Raw genomic sequence first — 14,825 nt, forward strand, 5'->3', positions numbered from 1 at the left:
GGCGGGTTCACGGTTCCGGTAAGAAAACCGAGGCGGCAGCGGGGCAGCTTTTTCAGCCAGTTTTGTCGGTCAAAACCGGCGGTTTTTGGACCGGAAACCGGCGGTTAACCATGAAACCGGCTGTTTTCGGTTCCGGTGCGGAGCACGAAGCAGACGGTTTGTTTACCGAACCGGCGGTTTTGGCGGTGAAACCGATGGTTCCGACGGTTTTCCGCCAAAACCGCCGATTTTCTAAAATTCAATTTTTTTAAATTTTGATTTTGAATTCAAATTCATGCATTATCCCCCCATTTCATGTTTTTTTTATTTACGTTCCGACGACACTTGTAAATTATATTACATTGTTGTATATTGTATACTTGTATATGTATTGTAAATTGTAATGTATAGTTGTCCGCTACCACTCAAATTCAATAAAATTGACATCATTTTCACCTTAGTCGTCTTATTTCAATTTAAATTATCCGTTGTCTTGTTCCAATTTATTATATAAGTCCAAATCTCAAATTACATAGAAAAAAATAGCGAACCGTGAAACCGCCGGTTTTCGAACCGGAACCGTCGGTTTTCGAACCGGAACCGTGAAATAGCCTCATTGTCCGATTTCGGTTCCGAATTCCTATAAATCGGAACCGGCGGTTCCAAACCGGAACCACCGGTTTTGGAACCGTGTGGAATGAATCCCGCCGAATATGTAGTTACGACTAAAAAATGAAAAAAGATAATGCTACTACAATTGTTAGATTATTCAATTTGGAAATTGAATCAGCATCTTTTCTCTCGTTTAGTTTACTACTCTTCCAATTTCTCTCTCCACCAATACACACGCCGTACACTGTAGCGTAGATGTCGATCGCCTTGCAGAGGTGCAACTCAGGCGGCGCCCACCTGATCGAAGAGCCAGGTTTCGTTCACCGCGATATGCCTTTGGTTTCGTCGCCGTACGATCCACCGGCGCTTTCGCCGCCCGATCAACGGTCATCGGATGAGGATCGCGGTTCGTTCTCTTCATCGGCCAGTTCTTCAATCGGAAAGAACAGTGACGAGCATCCCAGCGGAGGCAGCGGCAGTGATGAAGACGAGGTGCAAAGTCACTTCAAAGGAGGACCATTGGAGAACTTGGATTCTCTGGAGGAAGTTCTTCCTGTAAAGTACGTGATCTTGTTTATTCCGTGGTATTTTTTAAGAATTAGTGAATTGGTATGATTATCTTAGCTTGCTCTGATGTTCTGTGGGTTTTAGGGCTTTTAGTTTTGTACGATTAGGCGAAAGGGGGAATATTTTCTGTACGTTAATACTAACTTAGTTCTAATCAAGCTATGTGCGGATTTGTATTGGAAAGAAAAAAATTCAAGTTATTAGGAGAGAAATGCGTACATTTTATACTGAGCTCTTTTACTCGGTTGTGAATAGAAACATATATTTCCAGTTTATTTGTTCTGCTAGTACGGGATCTGTAGTGGAAGTGAATTGGAGTATACAGTGTTAAGTTAATTGTTTCGTAACCAACTGCAACTATTGATTTGATGACTTCCATTTAATACTCCTGGACTTTTCTTCTGCTAAGAAGCCAGTGTCCTCCAAAATTCTGTTTTGGATTGTGCATCTAACTATTTCTGGTTAATAGAGATTCTTAAAGGTCTTTTTTTCCTTTTCTAATGATGCATGGAGCAAAAGATTTATGATTATATGATTTATATCCCTCCATAAAGCAGCCTTCTAACTTGACTTGTGATTGGAGATGGTTCTAATTTAATTGGTGAGTGAACTCATTAGTTAAAACAACAATGTTACTGTATGTGATAGTTGTTTGTCTAGTTCCACATCTCACAAAATCTTCATTGAGGGTTAATTTTGGATCAATATGCATCTGTAATGAGTTTATGATGTCATCTTTAATTTCTCATTGTCGTGCACTCGTGCTCATTATAAAATGAAAGGTGACCATCATAAAAATGGCTTGCCAAGATACTGATACTGATTAGACATGGCCAATATAGCACATGCATATCTTGTGCTGCTGTGTCTTTACTTCCATCAACATCACAAATTTCTGTGTCAGCAGAAGTATTTAATGTGAAGATGATATTCATTGTGTGAATTCATATGAATGTTCACAATTTTTAAAAAGGCAATGAATTGTCTTTCTCCTCTGTTTTATATTCTGTTGGATATAGTCATGTGCTTAGTAAAGTCAGTCTTTAAGAATCTGTACAAGAATGTTGGTAGCTGGAATCAACCACAAAACAGAAGTTAGGAAAAAAGATCCCTCCAATATCTAGTTTTATTTCTCCAATTAAGGGATGCATGAAAATAGTATTTTTTGCTGTTTCTTGTTTGCTTGTTGCATTCATCCACTGTTTATGAAGTTGTCATCTAAATGCGGTCTGTTTAATCTGTCTTGAGTTAATATCATTGGATTATATTCTTTTTAGCTTTTGCTGCTAGATCTCACTGAATGCTAAGACCGTGCTCTTTAATTTTCTCCATGTTTGTGTGGTGATTGTTTCATGATTTCTGGAATTTTATAGGAAGAGCATATCAAAGTTCTACTCTGGTAAATCCAAATCATTTACCAGCCTATCTGATGCTGCATCAATCCCCTCAATTGAAGAAATCACGAAACCAGAAAATGCTTATACAAGGAAACGTAAGAATCTGTTGGTCTTCAATAATATATGGGACAAGAATCAGAATAGCATTGTAAGGAATCGGATTGGCGGAATATCAAAAAGAACAACCAATTCTAGAAGTATGCTGTCTCTTGCCGCCAACACGAACTGCTCTGAAAGCAATAGTGGTGACACCTGTAATTCAAATTCATCACCACCTGGTTGCAGTCTTCCTCCTTTACCACCACATGCCAGGAGAAGTATGAAAAGTGAACTGTCATCATCACCTCCTGTTGATAAGTTTCCTTCATGGAGGTCTTTCTCCTTATCTGACCTGCAAGGTGTTGCTGATACTGAAGTTGCTACTCCCAGCACTGGTGGCTTATGGAGCAATAACACAGAAAATTATAGCCTTATTTAACTGTGTTTTCATTTCATATCACCCTATGAATCTATATCATGATAGATGTTCACGCAGCGGAGATGTTTGTACCATCTTCTTGCTTATGCTCATGCTTCTGCTTCTGCTTCTTGTAGCTGTTGTTTAGGCATCACCCATTCCCCTACATCCTTAGAGTGTGAACACTTAAAAATATAATTAGATTTTGCATCTGACTTTGTTTTGTTATATTTAAATAAAATTCCCAAAGTCTTAGCTACAAACTACTCCATATGTTCTTCTGGCTATTGTGTCTGTGCCTTTGAAGTATTCCTGGGAAGGCATATCAAAAGTCAAGAGTTATTCTAATGCAGGATTTCATGAAAATCTTCTCAAGCTGTATATGTTTGGAGTTGGCGTTGGAATCAATCCTTGAGATGAAGGGTGCGGGGTCAGTTTTTGTTTGTTCTGTTCTCGGAGTTGGTGTCAATGAGCTTGCGAAGTCTGCTTGCTCGGAGAGGATTTCTGCTGCTTAACACAATTTCTAAATTTTCTCACATATTGGCTTATTGAGAATCTTTCCTTTTTTGTTCCCCCCGTCTTCCATTTGGTTTCAATATCTAGAGGAGCTTAAGATTTAAGCTGGTTGCTACCATGATGGCTGGCTTGTAGGAATGCCAATCCGTGCAAGAGGTTAGAAAGGAAATCGACTATTGAAGTTGCTGGATGGAGTGGTTAAGTTGCAACCACAAAGTGGCAGATGAAATCCTCAAAGGTACACTCTCGCATAGCTAGATCTTGACAAACTGTTCAACATAGTATAAATTAGTTTATCTAACCTTTTTTAATTCTTAAATACATGACCATTTTGATATACCATCAACTTGATAGTTCTACTTATGACTCATGCTGTACATAAATGTCTTTTCACGAGTCATGACTAAGTTGGTAAACTGCAAAATTTCTATTTGTGAATGCATGTAATTTTTTTCATAACTTATGGAACTATAATGGGATGGTATATATAAGAACCTGCAAGTTATAACCATTTATAGTCTATATGCTACACGAAACATTATATCGATATTTGGTCTTCAATGTTATGGAAATGTTGAGTCATATATATCATTGGTATCTAATATGTATGCATAAACAAAAACAAAGTAAAGAGCTTTTAATGCCTTTCTATAAATAGTAAGTATTCAGTTATTTATATAGATAATTTCCACAATATCAAATAATATAAGGAGAATGATAGTATGTGAAAAATTATGTACTGTATGCATATATGAACAAGTAGTATTTATCTGTAATGTAATCCTTAAAAATAAATTTCAAGGTATATGAATAATAGTTTAATGACTTTATGCACATTAAAAAAATAAACAAGTTCATACTTCTGTTCAGCACTGATACTATATTTTATTTTCTAGTCTATAAACATCATATATATATCCAATGAGTATGTATGCATTATATGTGTTTAATACAGTAAATAAATCTATAAATGAAAGTAACTTGTTTCCCTAGATGAATAGAACATTAAATAAAAATTGCCGTTGGTTAAGTATGCAAAGGGATAAAACAGGCAAAGCCAAATTTTTTTATTGTATATCAGGCTCTTCTTAATAGTAGTAGATATGCAATACAATTAGTTATTGCCCTCTTGAAAGAAAAAGAAACAAAACTACCATTCTACATTATTAAATTATTCACATAATTTTGTTTAATAATTTAAATTATATTTTTAGTAAAAAAATGTCCGTGCACACACGGCGGAGCAAACTTGTTGCATCACATTGAAGCAGTTGTCCCACTTTCCGCTATGCATTAACTGTACGGAAGTTCCGCTAATCTATAGTTGTCGTTTTTCTTAATCTATATTGAACCATGAACGAAAAACATAATAATGGCTGATTGAATCTAGTAATTACATATATAAGAACTTCATTGAGTTTAAAGCAACAAAAATGTAGATACATGGCTGCGTTGAATAAGCAGACACTCTTTCTTGCGGCAACGAAAATGTAGAAACACGGTTGCGTTCAACAAGCAGACACTCTTTCCTGCGTAATCAACCAATAGTTTGAGTACTTAGCAATAATTGCTAATATATGTAATTAACAAAATAGTTTTGAGTACTTAGCAATAATTGCTATTATGCAATCAACCAATTTGAGTGCTTAGCAATAATTGCTAATATATGAGACTTTGCTGCCCAATTTAAATCTACATGGGAAATTTTTCACCGGCCGCTGTGAATCAATGACCTTCATTTTAAACCGTAATCATCAGGCTACCACTTGTAGTAACCATTATGTACTGCATCTTTAAACTTATTCTTGAATTAAGGTGTTTGCTTGTTGGGTTTTATGACCACTAAGCTATAAGACTAAGTGAGATCTCTTACCCGAGTGGTTTCGCTAAACTATAATAGTATTCCTTTGTTTAAATGGTGACATATATTATGCTCTTAGGGATAATAGTACTTGACAATAATAATAAAAATGCAAAAATAAAAGGTGTCAACTTTATGAGAAATGTCATTGATTGTTTTTAGCCTTTATTTTCCCTGTTGTCATATGTGGAAAATCTGATTACCCTCAAGGGGGTGTATTGTGTGAAACTGGAGAATATGATTTAAAAATTATTTAGCAATGCCTTAGATTGATGGAACTTATAAACGAACCACATTCTAGACGTATTTTCCTTTTGTAATATCATTAGGAAAGCTTTATAAATTTAACTTATTATTAGAGCCTTGTTTCTATAATCCCTTGAATCATGGTCATTTAGGAAAGTAGTATTAGGTCGATGATATCAATGCAATTCTTTGCGTATGAAATGTGTACTGATTCCTAGGCGGGCTGACCGAAAAAATCATGCATATTTTCAGGATGCTATGCCGTAATCCCAGTTGTGATATTCATTACTATTAACCAAATATGATTTCTCTTTTGAGGTTATTCACCTAATAATAGTTATTACCTTTAATTTTATGTAACTATGATAAGAACAACTTCATGGCCTCATCATGCTTTTTGGGTGCATAGCCTGCCTCAACAACTGGTGTAAACTGGGATTGCTTTGTAGACTTTGCTTGAGCATCTGCCTTCCACTCCTGTTTAGTCTCCTTGAGATTTTCCTTTTTTTTTCACTCGGTAGGTTGAACTTCTAGGCATCTCACTTTTAGGCACATACCTATTACTGCTGGATTTCTTTCTTTCCTGTTTTTCTAATCAGTATTATGTACAAAGTCGTGGGTGCTAGTTGGATCTGATTTCATGACAGGATATGATGGCAATCAGCAATTGAGTTTTCGTGTGATGAATTGATGATGCTTGCCTTCTGATCCTTTTTTTCTTTATTTCTTGTTTATTTGGTTTTATTTTCTGGTATGATGACTTTAGAGCACCTTCTTCTGGTGATTCCTCTTTTCTTGCTGCCATTGAGTATGAATTTTGAGCTTTACCAGATACCACTTCTGTTTTGTTGCTGGTTTATGTACATAAACTGTATAGCACATTTTCTCCATTAACTCCCTCTTCGATTATACTTTGTAAATATTTTTTGTGTTGTCAGGATTTAACATCTGCCAGCTGTGCATAGCCTCATGGATGGTGCACGATATACAGTGACACTGGATGAGTTCAAGATTTTTCATAGGATTGACAGATCATTGTATGTTATTCTCGTCAGGGATCTAGTGCGTAACCCCTTGGAGTGCTTGTACATATTGGGCTTGTGGCTATGGTTGGAACGAGCAGGATTTTATCATTTCGTAAGTAAGACCCTATCTCTTCCCCCATTTCTGATCAACGAGCTTGCTGATGAAGCAGTAACATGCATCAAGTCCACAAACACACAGTTCCCTTTCTCATCTGAATCGATAGAAATCCCATTAACCCAGAGTCTTGTGAAAAAAGATATATCTCTGCAGTTTTTCCATGAAAACCATCTTACCGCCTTCCATGGGATTGAAGGTTTGGTAAGAGGAGTCTGCATACCGTCTCTATCTGATATGCTGGAGAAAGATGGTTATGGTGGTTATGTCTATACTCCGATGAAAGGTCAGATAATGGCACCTAGTCATCCTGCATCGGCTCCATCTGTGAGCTCTGTGCGGGAACCATCTTCTGTTGAGAACCTGCCGATGCAAAGCGTTGCTAGCGTGGGCTGTGGTGATTCCCCCCCTTCTTGTGGCAAGGGTGAGGTGTCGCGGAATGAGAGGACGATGTTTGTGACGTTCTCCAAAGGCTACCCGGTGAGTGAAATGGAGGTGAGGCAATTCTTCAGCAGGCTTCTGGGGAACTGCATTGAGTCGTTCCACATGCAGGAGGTGAAGCGAGAAGAGCAATCTCTGTATGCTAAAATCGTGTTCTTGAGGCCATCGTTCATCGGTGCCATTCTCAAAGGAGTGAGCAAGGCTAAATTCACCATCAACGGTAAGCATATCTGGATGAGGAAGTTTGTACCCAGGGGCAACAAACAGGCGCCTTGAGGATATGCTTGGAGCTTGTACCTACTGTTTCTTATGAAATGCAAGTATTTAAGATGCCTCCTTTTAGTGCTTGTGTGTGTGTCTAGTGTTGAAATTGTGAGGTCGTTGGAGTCTTATTAATAGTGTCATGAACATTGTATAAAAGCCTAGTTAGTTTATGGCATCGCATCTACTTATTTGATTGATTTACTCTCGTTTGATGAATGTAAATTGTTTACTTTTTTCTCTCTCTTCATCTCCTGTTTTTTTTTTGGCCTTTTTGACATTGTTTTCTCTTTCTCCCTATCAAACCATGTTCTATCCCTCGTATTTTGCCATTAGTTGCGGTGTTTCTAACGTTCTGAGCTCCAATAATTGTCACTATTTCGTTTGCCACATCATTTATTCGAATTAATCCAATGCATCAGTGAGAGTGAGACTTCTTTGTATAGAGTCGTTCCATGTGACCAACGCTTCCTCTGTTTCAACAAGTTAGATATAAATTTCAATTTTTCCACCACATTTTCTTGAAATATGAAAAGAGTTTATTAGCAAACAGGAATAATTATAAATTTTGTGAACAAAAAAGAAAACATTTGGTGGGCCATTAAGAGTGCAATAGGCATAAATGATATACATGTAGCCGTTGCAATAGCAAAATCATGAAGTACTACTATTTCAAACGGCCTAAATTGAAGCCACCCTCTCTACAAATACTCCATCAGGATTTTTCCCCGAAATCATATCAAATCAACTCTTTCTCTCTCTCAATTCAAACAGAGCATTCATTACCTTACGCATCGCAATGGCTTCTTCTTCTTCTTCTTCATCGAGACGCTCGTGCTCATTCCTCCTTCTCCTCCTCTCATTCTTCAATTTCATCCTTTTTATCCTCTCAGCGGCTTCCATAGCGCCTACGATCGCCCTTCGAATGCCGCCGACCTCCCTCGGGTGGGCGTTCCTGATGATCTCCTCCATGTCGCTGCTGTCGTCGTTAGTCGGATTCTACTCGCACCTCACGCATTTCTGCTTCATCACGCACGCGTCGCTCCTCCTGGCGTCGTCGGCGGGGCAGCTGCTGGGGATGCTAGCCCTGTTCACCAAGGAGAAGTCGAGCCTCGAGATGCTGAGATCGCCCAGGGATCCGAGGGAGGCCAAGCTGCTGGTGAGGCTGGAGTGCGGGATTCTCATGGCGATGATTGTGATGCAATTGGGGATTCTGTTGCTCAGCTGCGTCGTGCACAGCTGCAGTGTGAACGCGAAGGGGAAGATCGCGGAGGAGACGGTGGCAACGGCGACGGCGAGTGAGATGAAAATTAGGGATTTTGATGAGAAGATGATAAATAAGTATGGCAAATGGAAGGAGTCTGATGCCTGATTGTTTCTTTCTTCCTAGGTTTATTTCTTTATTTATATCATTGTTTAATTATTTATTTTAATGTTTAATTATGCTCATAAATAATTAGGTTGCTATTGATGTTCATTGATTAATGGAGATTTGTGTATTTTTATTTGTTTAATTTAGGTGTTAGTACACTAAATTTATGGTATGGATCAACGTAATATTTATTCTGTAATCGATTATAAATGATTATCTCAATCCTATTGGAACGGCTTTACTATGATTATGGAATTAAATAATTTTATGCCCTTACTCCTATTGAACAACTTATATTGACGGAATTCAATAATGAATCAAAAGATTATAGTCTACGGTTAAGAAAAATAGAAATGCTAATTATAGACTTATATACTACTACTACTATATATAAAAATCTTTTTAAAAATATGAACCCAGGACTAGTTTTAATGCATAATTGATACTTTCTCCGTCCCATTATATGCAATGGCAAAGTCATGTTTGTAGATGTAAACTATAATTTACATGTGATTACAATGGCACAGTTGATTGCAGATGCCATCTTATGAACTGGAAGTCCTGAGTTTGATTCCTTTGGAGTCATTTTCTTCTTTCTCTTTATGCAGCTCTAATGCCTATATTATGTTTCTCTTTGCTTTCTATTTTTTTAAACATAAGTATTTATTTTCTTTTGCAAAATTTAAAATATTTGGCACTTCATAATCCATCATTATACTTATAATAAAATTTTTTAAAAATTATTCTATTTTATTTATTAAAACGTGTTTTTATTTATATTTTCTATGATGGACATTTAAACATCATATTCTATTTGTTAAAATTTATATACTAGTATTTGTTTATACTCTATCCGTCCATAAAATATTGTCCATATTTGACTTGGTGTGGGTTTTAAGAAATGTAAAGATAAGTGAATGGAAAAATTAGTGGAACACGGATTCTAGATTTATATATTAGTTTTATAATAGAATAAGTGTAATGAGTTAGTGGAAAGTGAGCTTCATTTACCAAGATGGAAAAAAACAAAGTAGACAACATTTCGCGGGCGGAACAAAATGACAAATGTGGACAATATTTCACAGACGGAGAGAGTATTTTCTATGGTGGACATTTAAACATCATCAAAAATTCATTTTCATCCATTATACTTACGTAAAAATTTAAAATATTGATTTTTTCGAGCTTCTGACGTCACCTACATCGAATAAACCCTATAACTATTAATCGTGACTTGGGCTCACCATCGTAATAATTCTGGCTTCGCCACTGATTACATGTGAGACATTTTTTTTGGTCACAAGTTTTTTGGAGTGAAAAAAAGTAGAGACACAAAGTAGGAGAAATAATAAAATAAGAGAGAAATAAATTGTTGCTTTTCGCCATAAAAGGAAATATCTCAGTTGTAGTGTGACGACCTAAAAAAAATATGTCTCACAAAATAAATAAAATGAAAAGTAACTGGAGTACTCATAATAGAGGATAAGTCTTACCTAAGAGACAAAAAAGTTTTCTATCTAAAATATATACTACCTCCATCCCATTAAATATGAAATATTTGGTTTTCGGCACGAGATTTTATATAGTGTTGTTTTGTGAGTTAATGAAGAGAAAGAAAAAGTAAAGAGTGTTGTTTTCATTTTTAGAAACATTTTATTTTTAATGGGACAATCCAAAAAAGGAAAACATTTAATTTCTAATAGGATATAGAGATTACATAATTTTAAGAGACATGCAAAAGAGAAAATATTTCACATTTTCAAAGAATGGAAAGAGTATTTAATAGACTATATATGCCCAACGCAAATTATTATTATTAATACTACCAAAAGTGTACAATTCAGCCACAAGTTATGTCAATTCAGCCACAAGTTTCTGTTAATAGTATACTTATAAAAAAATGTCGATGCAGTAAGTTAGAATTATTAGTCTATCAAATTTTTATTCAATTAATTTGAACTTGATGTGCTAGACCAATGAGTTAACTTTTAATTGCACTATTTTGTTTATTGTTTGCCTTATTTGGCAACTGATTCAGTACTTCAATGATACTTTTAATAAAATGGATAACCAAACAAGAATAAAATAAAACAAAATTTACATTTTAACAAAAAATAAGAAAACTGACATGCTTAAAAAAGAGATAATAGGATTTTGTAACACCTCTATTTTTTAGTTTTTTTATTATACTCCATACAGTAAAAGAATTGAAAATTTCAAAATTGTAAGAAATATTTTGAATTTGAAATGTTATTCAAAATTGAGATATTGATATGAAAAACTATAAACTTCAGTCAAATTTTGGTATTTTCCACAATTTTGAAATTAGTCTTAAATTCGCAAACTTTAATATTAGTGTCAATTTTCCAAGACAGATCATTCTTCAAACACGACAAATCTACGAGACATTTTTATCATATTAGACAAGTTAAAAGTCGAAATAAGGAATTATGGCATCGAAACGATATCGTTTCGTGTATAATTCAGACTAAACGGCATGGATGTTGCACTAGCCACATAGGATCACAATCCGCCGAAAATTTTCTATTTAAGTAGGGATGGAAAATTTGCATGCTTTAAAAAGTTTGTGATTTTTAAGATAAAGTTCAAAGCTATTGGAAAATATATGAATTCTTCCAAAGGTTATGAATTTGAAACCAATATCCCTTTAAAATTTACTGAAATGTGTGTATGTTTCATTTTAATTTTACAAATGTGAAATTAGATTTTTTGACACGTTAAGATTAGCTATAACATATTTATATATGTTAAATTCTTCAATAACTCAAGATATATCAATCACTACAAAAAATTTACTAGTATTTTTTAAGGATACAAAAATCGAGACGCGATCAGGGGCGTAGCCAGAAAATCACGCCAAAGGGGGCAAAATTATGTCCAGAGTAATTTTATGAATTTTAATAAGGGGGCATTTAGTGAAGAAGTTGATATATATTTGAAAATTTATACCAAAATATAGAAGGATGAGTGGGGATGAGGAGGGGCAATTGCCCCATCTAGACATAGGCTAGCTACGCCCCTGGACGCGATTACTTGCGCTAGAAAATTTTTAAAATAACAACAATTTAGTACGCAAAAGAAAGAATTCCTAAATTAAGGACAAATTAACTTAATCTTTTACTTTTTTTAGGACGCTTCCATTTGCGTTCTCTAGTTTTAATTGAAACACCAACAATAACAACACTTTTTGAAATATTGGTGATATATTTAGAAACACAAATTACCGTCATTAACCGATTAAAAATGTCCTTAATGGATTTTTTTGTTGTAGTGAATGCTCTCTACATTCATAAATCGTAGTAGTATAAACTAATGTTACTAACTTAAAAGTCTCTTTTTATTTGAGTTACACTTTTTTGGTTTGGATTTAATGTGGTGTATTAAAATTGAACATTCTGCAGGTTAGGGTAATACTTTGATGAAAAGATAATGGAAAAGAGAGCGATTCATGAGAAGCAAATCTAACATATGACGAAAAGGAAAGAAACAGCAGAAAATTGCAAACAATTTAATTAATTAGTGCCGCCGAGTACGCCCTTGAGCTTCTTGATCTGCGCGACATCAAGGAAGGTCGTCTTAGCAACGAGCTCCGTGGGCAAATCGTTCTTGAAGAGTGCATAATCCGTGATCTGCAGCCCCGGATTCTGCGTGCTGAAGCTCACGAACGCGAGCGCGGCGCCCTTCCCGGCGTTGAACTGGAAGTGCAGAAGCCCCTGCGGGAACACCATTATGTCTCCCTTGTTGAGCGTCTTGAGGTACACGGTGTTCGCGAAGGAGGAGATGAAGCCCGCGAATATCGTGCCCTCGATGACCACGATGATCTCCGAGCCCCCCGGGTGGGTGTGGAGCGGGATCACGCCCCCGGGCGCCAGGTCGAGGCGGGCTATCGAGATCCCGAGCCCGTTCACGCCGGGGAACTGGCCGTCGAAGGCGGGGGTGACGGCGGCGCTGATGATGTTGGTGGTGTTGCCGGCGGCGGCCAGGCCGCTGAAGGCGAAGTCCTTCTCGGTTACGGTTTTCTTGCAGGGGTAGCCGGAGGGGGTTGGCGGGAGGCTGAGGTCCGCGACGCAGAAGTCCTGCACGAGGGCCTCTGCCGCCGCCAGGAGGAGGGAGAGCGCCACCAGGTATTGGAGTTGGACCTTCATTGTTTTCTTTTTCTTTTTTTTGGTGTTAGCAAGGAGGATAAGTGTAGTTTGGTGGAGTGGAGGGGGATGGGGTGTTTTGTAGGGGATTGGGAAATTTAGATAGAATGTGTGAGGATGGAATGCTATTAGATGAGAGAAGATATTTCGGTGTGTGTGAGTTGATTAAGCGGTAGAGAGGTTAATGACTAGGGAAGGTTTAGATTCAGAGTCCAGTTATTGGATTTGGACCTTCATTCTTTTTTTTTGTGCTAGGAGGATAAGTGTAATTTGGTGGAGTGGAGTGGAATGATGTTGTGTTTAGAGGGCTTTAAAAGATTTAGATAGAATGTGTGAGGATGGAATGCTATTATATGAGAGAAGATATATATTTTGTTGTGGGTGTGAATTTGCTAAGCGGTAGAGAGGTCACCATAATAAAAAAAAATCTGTTTAGGACGTTTTTAATGCAATTAAGGATGCTAATTTGTGTTTTTAAATATATCACCAATGTTTCAAAAAGCGTTATTATTGTTGGAAGCATCCTAAAGAAGCAAAAGATCAAGCTAATATGTCCTTAATTTAGGAACAATTTCTTTTGCGCCCTAAATTGTTGTTGTTTATAAAATTTCTCAACGTAAGTAAGTGCGTCTCGATTTTTGTGTCCTTAAAAGCTAAGTTTTTGGTAGTGGATTAATGAATGAGGAATGTCTCAGCTACGAATCCTCTGTAGTGAGACCTTTAAATTTAAATTCATTACCTATAAAAAAAATAAAAAAAGAGAAGATATTTTGCCATGCAGTGAGATAGAACAAGACAGAGGGTGTGGAATGGGGCTGTGATGCATGTGATACTTGATCGACCTTTTTCTTCACAACAAACAAAAACCCTCTTTTCATGAACACCTACTATTTCTTTTTTCCATCATTAATTCAAAATTTCTATATCTATTTCTTCCCCTTATCACTACCATACCACTCCACCTCCTATTTTGGTCTTTAAATTATAAATAATAAAATGGTTGCTATATAAGTCCTCAATACAATTATATAAGTACTTACATTAGTATTTATGAGCATGAATTAAGGGTACGTACGTACATGGATGGCATTGGTGTGAATTGCCACTAAATTATCGACATATATTTCAATTTTCAACTATAAACATCTCCAGTCAACTCATGTCTGGTGAAGGTATGAAAGAAAGCAACTGATTTTAACAGATTAATTTGCTCGTATTAGGCATGTTCCATCTACAGCCTAATGTTTATATCACAATCAAAATTTCCAAATTTTCCAGTCACAATTTTAGATACAATTAAGTTTATAATTGTAAGTTGTAACTATATATACATTCCTCGGATACCTTCTTTTGTACTTGTAAATTCCATGCTTCTCCTCAACGGATAAAAAACAACTCATATATACAATTTTGTTTTGATCAATTAAGGTCTCGTTCGGTTGTCATGACTAATTATCATGTGTAATATTCCTTCTAGAATTGAGTTATGAGATTATTTTATTTGGGGTATCACATTATTATCCATCTAGGATTAAGTCATGAGATTCAATCTCATGAACCAAACACAATACATATTTTATCCCGAGATATAATCTTGCAACCCGAACAACCAGTACAATTTAATCTCGACTTCGTCTTCATGACCGTTTATTTCCTATTTAAAAATTTTGCAGCGTCCATAAGCATCACCAACATATAATTTTATTTAATCTAACTGCTATTTTTACTTCGAATATATTTTTCTAGCTTTACAAATATATGAAAGGGTTAAATAAAGGAATATTTTCTCCCATGTGAGGTGGTCCATGAGAAA

General features: G+C 36.1%; 3 protein-coding genes across 5 annotated transcripts; 2 read left to right on the plus strand and 1 right to left on the minus strand.

The window, feature by feature from the left end:
- The first annotated feature begins 745 nt into the window (after positions 1–745).
- Positions 746–7,719, plus strand: LOC121752040. Of its 3 annotated transcripts, XM_042146918.1 has the most exons (4): positions 746–1,151; positions 2,532–3,766; positions 6,574–6,776; positions 6,975–7,719. In XM_042146918.1, the coding sequence occupies exons 3-4, from the start codon at positions 6,605–6,607 to the stop codon at positions 7,490–7,492; spliced, it is 690 nt and encodes a 229-aa protein (XP_042002852.1). In that variant the 5' UTR covers positions 746–1,151; positions 2,532–3,766; positions 6,574–6,604; the 3' UTR covers positions 7,493–7,719. The 3 variants fall into 3 exon arrangements, with proteins under 3 accessions (XP_042002852.1, XP_042002851.1, XP_042002853.1); XM_042146917.1 differs by having other exon boundaries at positions 6,574–7,719; XM_042146919.1 differs by lacking the exons at positions 746–1,151; positions 2,532–3,766 and having other exon boundaries at positions 6,610–6,772.
- A 557-nt stretch (positions 7,720–8,276) lies between these two features.
- LOC121752796 lies at positions 8,277–8,849 on the plus strand. The gene has a single exon (XM_042147887.1). The coding sequence runs from the start codon at positions 8,277–8,279 to the stop codon at positions 8,847–8,849; it is 573 nt and encodes a 190-aa protein (XP_042003821.1).
- A 3,466-nt stretch (positions 8,850–12,315) lies between these two features.
- On the minus strand, positions 12,316–13,298 carry LOC121753343 (auxin-binding protein ABP19a-like). Its single transcript, XM_042148608.1, has one exon. It carries the CDS (start codon positions 13,013–13,015, stop codon positions 12,383–12,385), a length of 633 nt encoding a protein of 210 aa, XP_042004542.1. The 5' UTR covers positions 13,016–13,298; the 3' UTR covers positions 12,316–12,382.
- Positions 13,299–14,825: the final 1,527 nt, after the last annotated feature.

The sequence above is a fragment of the Salvia splendens genome, chromosome 10, assembly GCF_004379255.2.
Source record: "Salvia splendens isolate huo1 chromosome 10, SspV2, whole genome shotgun sequence".
Taxonomy (NCBI): domain Eukaryota; kingdom Viridiplantae; phylum Streptophyta; class Magnoliopsida; order Lamiales; family Lamiaceae; genus Salvia; species Salvia splendens.

Excerpts from the sequence above, each read along its gene's own strand:
- LOC121752040 (XM_042146917.1), top strand. The coding sequence starts at position 6,605 with ATGGATGGTGCACGATATACAGTGACACTGGATGAGTTCAAGATTTTT.
- LOC121752796 (XM_042147887.1), top strand. The coding sequence starts at position 8,277 with ATGGCTTCTTCTTCTTCTTCTTCATCGAGACGCTCGTGCTCATTCCTC.
- LOC121753343 (XM_042148608.1), bottom strand. The coding sequence starts at position 13,015 with ATGAAGGTCCAACTCCAATACCTGGTGGCGCTCTCCCTCCTCCTGGCG.